At 35.3% G+C, this 9,802-nt stretch overlaps 1 protein-coding gene across 2 annotated transcripts; it reads left to right on the top strand.

The window, feature by feature from the left end:
- Positions 1 to 560: 560 nt before the first annotated feature.
- Positions 561 to 9,630, top strand: LOC117422885 (inner ear-specific collagen). 2 transcript variants are annotated; one of them, XM_034928609.2, is made up of 5 exons: positions 561 to 1,237; positions 5,890 to 6,276; positions 7,594 to 7,683; positions 8,083 to 8,154; positions 8,387 to 9,630. In XM_034928609.2, the coding sequence occupies exons 2-5, from the start codon at positions 5,898 to 5,900 to the stop codon at positions 9,283 to 9,285; spliced, it is 1,440 nt and encodes a 479-aa protein (XP_034784500.2). In that variant the 5' UTR covers positions 561 to 1,237; positions 5,890 to 5,897; the 3' UTR covers positions 9,286 to 9,630. The 2 variants fall into 2 exon arrangements, with proteins under 2 accessions (XP_034784500.2, XP_058846319.1); XM_058990336.1 differs by lacking the exon at positions 561 to 1,237 and adding an exon at positions 4,540 to 4,601.
- Positions 9,631 to 9,802: the final 172 nt, after the last annotated feature.

The raw sequence follows: 9,802 nt of genomic DNA, 5'->3' as shown, positions 1-9,802 counted from the left end.
TTTTTAGGCCACCTATACCATCAGGGGGTAAAACCAGGTTCCCCACCTAACTTAATGTCCTCCTATATTAATACACTCTGCTCAGGGTGACATGATAATCCAAACACAGAACTCTCAAAGAAGCGCAAAACAAATGGCAAAGGTAAATTATCTAGCAAGAAAAGCATTTTCATTTCAACAATAGAAAACATTACGCCACGGAAAGATGAGTGCTACCAAATGCAAGGTAAGATTGGCTTTTTTATCTTTTTTTTTTAAAATCAGTTTTTAGTAATACTTTGCTTTGTCTGTTGAACCCATCAGTGGAATTATTGTCAAATATGATTAGAATACCATCATATATTCAAAACTGCATATGCTGACATGGAGACTCTGCTATAAAACACCAGTTTTAGCACCATATGTGAAGTACTGAATAAAGTCAAACTATTTATAGGAGGATAAAAGTGCCATATCTTGTTCTGTTTATGTTCCAAATACAGTATTTATGACAGAGCCTTATGGTGCTACCATAAATATCAAGGATATTAATTTCCTATGAAATGACTGTAGTAAAACTAGTCCTGCATTATTATGCACCACCGACAGGTTGTTTGAAAGGTAAAATTTCCAATACATCATATACAGTAAATACAATTCTACTGTATATACAATTCTACTGTTATTCAATAAAGCACTTTTTCTGTTCCTATTTATCACACTAGTTTCTGTCTTTTCTCAGGTATGAAGCCAGCATTGCTTCTACTGGTTTAGTTGATTTTCATTTTCAATTCGATGAGTTCATCAGTGCATGTCTGTAACACAGAGAGAACAACATGACCCTGATTCTCAGTCTGAACATCCCTCACAAGAGTTGCAGTGATTCCATCCGGATCAGAATTTCAAGCTGAGAAGTCCTTAACAACCTGCACAAATAAAGAGAGTCAATGGACTTTGAAAAAACGATAACGATCTTCAAGACTTTAAACACAGCTCCTCCTCAGTCATCCCTGGATGTGTAATTGCATTCTCAAAATTAACACCTTCGATTAGCCAGTCCAGTAACAACACAACGGAGACTATGGTAGACAAAGTATTTCTGGCAACCTTCTCATCGGTATGACATCACCTTACCCCTTCTGAACTCTTGACTGCAATGAAGGAGGAGCTGTGAACAGCTAAACACAGAACCAGCATTTTTACAACATTACAGGACCTTCAGAACAAACGAAAGAACAAGGTGATAAAGGAGATGCAGGTAACTACTATTTGTGACATTGCTTAATATGGTAATGTGATTGAAAACCATTTGTTACAGTGTATCACTTTTGCTTATTTAGTAGAAACAATGTAATGCTTTGTTTTCTTAATGTGTGCATTATCCATAACTATTAAAAACTCAATAGTGCTAAAATCAGAAACACTATAATAAACTTAAATCATTCTTGAAGACATTGGGAAAAAAATTGACATTTAATATATTAAGTTTATTTTAGTATTTCAAGGTTTTGTGTTTAAAATGAAATTCCCACTCCAGTGTTAATAAACACCTCTTGGCAGTGCTTTGAATAGCGCTAAGAACGTCTAATCCTCTCTCAAACAGTTGAGAAGAGGTTTCATGAACTGAAAACTCGATTTAAATAATCAAAATGACCTGTAAAAAACACTGAAAATCCATTCCTTAAAACAGTCATTTAAGTATTATGAATAGGGCCCTCTAACTGGGGCCATGAGCCTTCTAGTGTGGATGTGACGCAATACAGCTAATGAAGTGAGACAAGCCAAGGTTTCCAGGCAACATGAAGATTTTGTCCCAGAGCTCCTTCTAGATTTTGGTTTCTTTAAATGAACCACGATAACAACAAAGGCGTTATTGAAGGTTTCAGTTTAAAGGAGTCAGGGAGTTTGAGGGATAGTGAGAGGCCTAGATAAGAAGCTAGTTATAGTTGCTGTAGCTCCCAAGTACAAGGGATCCAGTGAAGGAGGGGAAGCGATCACAGGATACCCAGGACCTAGCGGGGGCTCCGGGGCTGATTAGAGCATAGAAAATCTCTGGGAACCAAGAGGCATCTGGCCTGAAAAAGAAAAGGAGACTTAAATGATTTGTTGCTTTGGCATTCTCAGTTTGCTATCAGAAACAATTCAAATATTCCTCTCCCTTGAACTTTGGAGATGGAATTTGAGTTTTAATCAAATAAACGACCACATGGATAACATGTCTGTATTTCTTACATCTCTTAATTTGAATGAAAATTATGAAATGGGTATCAAGTGTAAATAACAATGGGCTCTCCCTTCTGCTTTGTCTGGCTTCCCTCTGCCCTGCAGTTGTCTGTTTGAAACAGTGTTCTCTTTGCTTAGATGTAAGCAGCACTTGTTTTTCAAGTTGAATGTATCTGACAATGGAATTAATTGATGGGTTAACAATGGGAAAATTGGCCCTCCTGAAATTATTGTTATTTTTGTATTTTAATTTTGGCATTTATATATATATATATATATATATATATATATATATATTCACACTTCCGCTATTACGAGTATGAAATATAGGAATGCCCAGAGGAGACTAAATTAATAATTTTTGCCTATTGACACATTATCCATGTTATCTGTATACAATGAAATGAAAGTTATTGTTTAGTTATTCCAACAAAAGGTATCACATCTCCTTCTCTTTGTCTATATATTACCGACTCATTTTGCAATTAATTTAAATTCTAGTGCATCAAATCCTTACCTTTTTATAGCAGTAATAAAACCAACTTGTTTAAGAAAAAAATCATTACAATTTGTTATATTTTACATTGCATCTGAATTAAGTAGCCCTGTAAACGTTTATCTATATAATGTCGGTTGTTGATTAAAGTTACTATACTTGAATGTGCACATCTGGAGGATGAAAAGTCTTTGTTTCTGTGTGTAGAATATGTGTCTGCGGAGGCCAAGATATTTGTGTTGATAGACTTTCACTTGTATAGATGTTAAAATAATGGATTTACTTATCCTACGAGATAGTGTACCACTTTGATGGTAATATTATAGTTACAACTTACCTGTATACCGCAGGGAGCACATCAATATGGGCGTCACAGAGTGCTGGCAACAATACAAAAAAACCCCAAACAAATCTGTTTCTCAGCTCGCTCGGCAAATGCATTCATGGAAATATTCCAACAGACTGATCAAATACTGTTTGGTTGTTATCTTAATTCATTAGAAAAACAAAAAGGTTTGGAAATATCAATATTTTCCTTACAAGAAAACATGATTCTTAAAAGGATTTGGGAAGTGTGTGTTTACCATGTTCCTGGGAGTTATCCATCAATGGGATGCTTTGCAATAAAAAAATATTGATAAAGTAAAAGTTCTGCATTTAAAACACACACACACACATATATATATATATATATATATATATAGGAAACATCACCCACGTTGTATGCTTTTTATTATATATAAAGATGGCACAGTACATAATATTATGGGTATATTAATATTAGTACACACTTCCTTTATGTAACACTTTGTACCACTTTCATTATTATAAATAGTTTTTCCCTCATGGGATTCAATAATACTGTACTTTGCCAATCCTACAGTTTATATTCTCGTTAAGTCATGCATTGTATGGAAAAGAATATCATTATTTTAAATGATTAAGACCTTACACCAGATTGCCCTGGTTTGAATGGATTTTGGTAAATTTAAGAGAGACCAGTTAATAAGAGCAGTCCTGTTGTACCAGTTATACAACATACTGCAGATCTGATATTCTGCTGTTACAATATTTCATTTTAAAGCTGCTGTGCTCCATGATCTTGTTACATTGTCTGATAAAATATATACCATTGTGGACAGTCAAGCTTGCTCACGTTCCACAAAGACAATTTGTTGTAATTTGGTGCGTCAAGTAGGTCCGCTCAAGCTTCTACTTTCAGCAGGAGGACGTTATAAATAATGTTATAACTCAAGATTTGACTAATTTTACACCATTTTAAAAAGCTGCAACCTGTTTAAAAACAGAAATTTATATATATATATATATATATATATATATATATATATATATATATATATATAAACTATTACACACAAATGTATTTGCTACACTTGAAATGTATTTGCTTACGATTGTAAGTCGCCCTGGATAAGGGCGTCTGCTAAGAAATAAATAATAATAATAATAATAATAATAATAATAATAATATTAAAAGGAACTTACAGTACCTGCAGTGGAAATTTCCATAACTTCTTCTAAGGAAGAGGAATTCATTATATATCAAATCACCAGCTCCACTGTTCCCATGGCCAACTGTTTATACAATGAGTACATGAGAGTGCCATATCTAATGTCAAAAAATTTGAAGAAAACAAGAACACCTCAGAAAAGGAAAGTTCAATTAAAAAGTACATGTCGACAAACATTAGCATTTCCTCAGGTTTCAGGCTATTTTGTGAAAATCGTGAGAATCCACCAATCCTGTTGTTCATACCTTCCCATTGGCCAGGGCATAATGAATTAAAGCAATAACATTAAACTGTGCGTGAAAGAGAATGTTTCTACTTTGTCCAAAGTGCCATTAGGGGATGGGATAAATGATAAAGAGATCATTAATACGGTAGGTGCCAATTTGGATTAACTAATTAGCTCTGAAGTTCAGAAATTGCATTCCAGAATAAATATTGAATTTATTATATGCACTTTTTACTAAAGGGACTTTAATTAAACAAAAAAAAGTTTAAAATACAGCAGGTAGAACCTATTTGCCAGAATGAATTAGGTTATAATGTAATATCATATTTAAATTAATCCTACAAGTGAATGTGAATAGCTAAGTGTGCAATTATTCTTGTTTAGTGCATGCCACAAGTTAATTATTGGATGCAAGTTGAAATGAGAATATAAACGAATTGAAAACAAATTAATGAAAGCAAAAGAGAGAAATATAAAGTAAACCTACATAAGTGAGTGCTTCTATGCTTTTTATATTTCTTTTTGCAAGTATTTTTTTTTTATTGACCATTTAACTTCTGAGCAGCACTGAACCGCAGAACATTAAATTACAAGATAAAACTTGGAGTATCTAATACTCGTGTGTAATTCTGCGGAGTCATCAGACTGTTAAGATCCTAATTGCTAAGATTACATTTTTCTTAACAAAGCAAATAACTGTTCTCAGTTAACCCATGGAGTTAAGTTACAGTACCGGGTCGGTAACAGTGCTGGATACTAAACTGAACCCTATTATACGAAATCAGTGATGTGATATTCAACTGGATTGCTATTTTATTAATTGGGTTTCTCAACAATAGGTGCAGTGTTTGTTGTTGGCTCTCAGTTGACCAATACACTTTAGATAGATTTTAAAGAGCAAATAACCAAGATAACGGCTTCACCTGCTTTCTTAAACTAGCTTTTAAGATAAATTTGGAAATCTTGTTTTGGGAGAAAAAATACAAGAAAATGGTGTTAGAAATACAAAATGCGAGCGAGCAATAACACAATGCTGTGCAGTGCATGCGTCAAATTCAAGGTTCATGAGAAACACATTACCACTTTGCTATATTTTCTCACCTTTATTTGCTATATAGACATTTACTTGTTCTGATTTCATCCTTCACAATTGTAAAAAATGAAACGAGAAAACAAATGCATCTTATCCTTTTAAATTGCCATTTAATATGAGTGACAATAAGGTAAAGGGAAAATATTGAATATTCAATGTAAACCTGAAAAGCCAAGAGGACACCATATTTATACTCCTACTGTTACACAACATTTGATGTGACTGTTAGTTTGAGGATTGAAACACAAATGATAAACTTGTATCCTCAATTTCAGCATTATTTGTTTCAGATTTATTTATGCAAGTACTGTTCTATTTTTACTGTATTTATTTGTTTCAGGTACAGACATGGGATTTTTTTCTGTGCAAGCGGCCCTGTTCGTAGCTGTTATTATTGTTGCACATATATCGGCAAAGACCACCCAATTTCCAAAATACCAGTACACGAAGAAGCCCTTTCAAGAGGTCCATCAGACCACAACTACCTTCTCCAGCGCAATGACAGAGGAGACAACGGACGGCACTGAAACCTCTTCTTCAGCTGCCACTGACAGCACCACGTTCCCTGACACCGTGCAGCACGCCTTCAGGACCATAACAACACCACCTCCCAGTGGGGAACATGAAAACTTCACCCTTGATTATAATGAGTGCTTCTTCAATTTCTGCGAGTGCTGCCCCCCTGAACAAGGGCCAAAAGGACAGAAAGGTGACAGAGGGCTTCCAGGTAAATGAAGTCATAAAGCCACACGCGTATGCATCGACATTAATCAATATATGATGTGAACTGAATGCATGTTTTTATGCAACCATCTTCATTTGAAAGAACAAAGAATAATAATAATAATAATAATAATAATAATAATAATAATAATAATAATAATAATAATAATAATTTAAAAAAACATTTCTTTACCACAGAATATGTTTGTTGGAGGAATAAAGAAATACACAGGTCCTTCTTTGGATTATGTTTTTATGTTTTAAAATGGCATTTAAAGTTAGCAATGCCAATGAGGCCTTGGTTTTGCAGGTATATATTTGGCTCTTATGTAGACATAAATAGGTTGCACTATTCCAATGCTTGCTGGGGTGTTCATTAACAAGGTAATCCGTTATCTTCATTGTACACTGCTAAGTTTTTATTCTCAAGTAAATGCCATGCAATTCAAACAGTGCATTTTTACCCATGGGTGAAGATGCTACCTTACCATATTTTTATCAATTGTTAGATGAGTTGTGTGTGTTTGCAAAGCATTTTAACCTGTATAAAACACTGCAATAGCTGAATAAATAACTTTTTTCACTTGATCACATTTTAAACGTTAATTAGTTTCAATAATTAAAAGACCTAAATGCCCAAATGGATTTCTAACATTGCATTGCTTCTAGAGGACTAAAACACATTCAGGTATGATTTTGTGTACTAATTGGCACTTAACTTGCATTCACAATCGAACAGTACTGACTTTACAAGCTAATTCATTCTTATCCTTTTACTGTGGCATCCAGTAATAAAAGCTCAATAAAGCATTGAAAATGACAGATAAGTATGGTAAAGCACAGCAATGCCTTGGTATATAAACATGGTGCATATTAACGCCTTCAGCAATGCAGACAGGTCTAGAAAATGTAACCACTCAAAACTGCAGACCACTATTAATATAGCAAAGAAAACTCCTTACAAAACATGTAAACTAGTCTTGCATACAAAGCTGTATAGCTATGCCCATTTTAAATTATATTTTGATGTATGACACTGAAACCATTTAATTAGGGCTGTCCTAGTGCTGAAGGAGTTAATTAATTATACTGAATAATTTAAAACTTTTCAACCATATTTCACACTGGGGTAATATGTTTTCAAACAGACTAGTTAAATCTGGTTAATTACTGGTATCTGTAAACCGGATTGCAGTATGATTCTGACTTCACGTACTGTACAGAACAATCATCAAAAAGGGGTTGTTTTAAAGACCTGCTGTATGTGTTTGCTGTATAATATTGTAATTCCTTTCTCTTCAAAATGTTTTACCTTTTCCAGGTCCCAGAGGAGAAAGAGGGGAGCAGGGACTAAGAGGGTTGCAAGGGGCAGCAGGACCTGCTGGGTTAAATGGGCTAAAGGGAGGGAAAGGTACAGTAACTGTCTGTTCCAATGCAGTTTGATCTATTGCACAATGATGTGGTCTTTCTAATTCATGGGATGTTCTTGTAGTGAATGGTCTGTTCATTTAATTTGAATTGCATTAGAGTACAGACAAATACTTGCTTACAGTTCTGGTCATGCAATTGTTGGAACCTATTTGCTCAATTGAAATGGGAGAAACTCTGCTCGGCTTGCTGGGTGTTAGTGACATTATTTGTTTTTCAGTTTCACTTCAATTACATTTGGAAAATAAACTAAATGGTATTTCGGGACATCCCAGAAAAAAAAAGTCATTTTTTCTTGAACCTTTCTGAGTATTCTTGTCATGACTTACTTGTATTAAGTTGAGATCAAACTTAACATTGTTACAAAAATTTCTTTCTTCAGGAGACAAAGGTGACCAAGGGGAAAATGGAATGAGTGGAATCCCAGGGATTCCTGGAAAGCAAGGAGCTAAAGGTATTTTGGAACACTCTCTCTCATTCATGTTTTTAATCACACTAAAGGGTTAAGCAAAACTGTGAATAAATAAGTATTTCTGTAATTGCTCATTTCTCAATGTGAAAATTGTTTTATTTACTTTTTCCAATCTTACAATCTTCCTAAAGTGCTTCTCATATTAGATTGAATGGATGCTGTTCCTTTTACACAGTCAACTTGACCCATTGTTTTTGTTCTTGAATGTTTGCAGGTGATTTTGGATCAAAAGGAGAGAAGGGAAATGTTGGTTTCACTGGGCCTCCAGGTGACAGAGGAGAGAAAGGGGATCCTTGTGAGAATGGTACGAAAGGAGAGAGAGGTGAAGGGGGGCCTCCAGGTGTACAGGGGTTAAGTGGAGAGAAGGGGGATACAGGAGAGAAAGGGAAGATGGGAGAGAAAGGGGAATGCGGGGCACTAGGGGAAAAAGGGGGCAAAGGTGAGAAGGGGGAAAAGGCTATGAAAGGTGAAAAGGGAGATAAAGGGGATCGTGGCATCAGTGGTGCCAATGGTGCCAATGGGCTGGAAGGAGTAAAAGGAGAACCTGGAGCAAGTGGAGATAAAGGCAACCCTGGCACTGCAGGCTTACCAGGACCAGCAGGGACAAGGGGGAACAATGGACCAAAAGGTGACAGGGGACATCCAGGGATGAAAGGGGACCGTGGGCCAAGAGGATTTAAAGGAGCCAGGGGTGACAGCCTGGTACTCAAACGATCTAGCTTCAGCGTTGGCCTGTCACCCAGTAAATCGTTCCCTACATCTGGTTTCCCAGTCAAATTCGATAAGATCTTCTACAATGGGGAGAATCATTATGATGCAAGTATCGGTAAATTCAACTGCAGCATTGCGGGGGTGTATGTTTTCACCTACCACGTGACTGTAAGAAACAGGCCTCTTCGACTCGTGCTGGTTGTCGATGGCTCCAGAAAGCTCAGAAGCAGGGATTCATTGTACGGACAGGATATTGACCAAGCTTCTAACTTTATCCTCTTGAAGTTAAATCCGGGTGACCAAGTGTGGCTGGAAACCCTGCGAGACTGGAATGGGGTGTATGCTAGCAGTGAAGACGACAGCACCTTTTCAGGATTTTTATTGTATTCAGATGAGGTTTGATTTATGCCATTTCCTACTCTTTTTATGATTTCTGTAACTGTTTCAAGTATTGAAAAAGAGGTAGCATATCATTTAAAGATATGTGTAATTAATTATTAACACAGTATCAGTAAAAGACATTTAAGACATTTCTTGAGATTAAAACAAACTGATGTGGGTTAAGAAGGAAACATTAGGCTATCTTTAAATGAAGTAGTGTATACAAATACATATTTCAGTACCCTTGTATCTTTGTGTATCTGATATGCATTTATTCAAATTGTACATGATTTGATACACAGTGTTGTTAATTATCTTATCAACTGCTTTGTGCTTTTAAATATTAGAAACATGTGAAATAAAATGAAGCAGTAATTCCAGTATTGTGCATTGCCTGTTTTTTTTAATAGAAAGAACATTTCACACATATAGAAATCTAATATTCATATGTAATGTATATCACTGGTTATGATAATGATATTACCTGACAATAATGACCTCAGTGGTGTATCCTGCATAAAAAACTGAGCATGCCTCT

The sequence above is a fragment of the Acipenser ruthenus genome, chromosome 17, assembly GCF_902713425.1.
Source record: "Acipenser ruthenus chromosome 17, fAciRut3.2 maternal haplotype, whole genome shotgun sequence".
NCBI classification, from domain to species: domain Eukaryota; kingdom Metazoa; phylum Chordata; class Actinopteri; order Acipenseriformes; family Acipenseridae; genus Acipenser; species Acipenser ruthenus.
Note: the sequence above shows the minus strand (reverse complement) of the source record. Positions and strands in the feature narration are given on the sequence as shown.

Bases quoted from the DNA above. Each gene is read 5' to 3' on its own strand.
- LOC117422885 (XM_034928609.2), top strand. From the start codon at position 5,898: ATGGGATTTTTTTCTGTGCAAGCGGCCCTGTTCGTAGCTGTTATTATT. The intron at 6,277-7,593 runs GTAAATGAAGTC...TACCTTTTCCAG, and splicing joins AGGTGACAGAGGGCTTCCAG to GTCCCAGAGGAGAAAGAGGG. The intron at 8,155-8,386 runs GTATTTTGGAAC...GAATGTTTGCAG, and splicing joins TGGAAAGCAAGGAGCTAAAG to GTGATTTTGGATCAAAAGGA.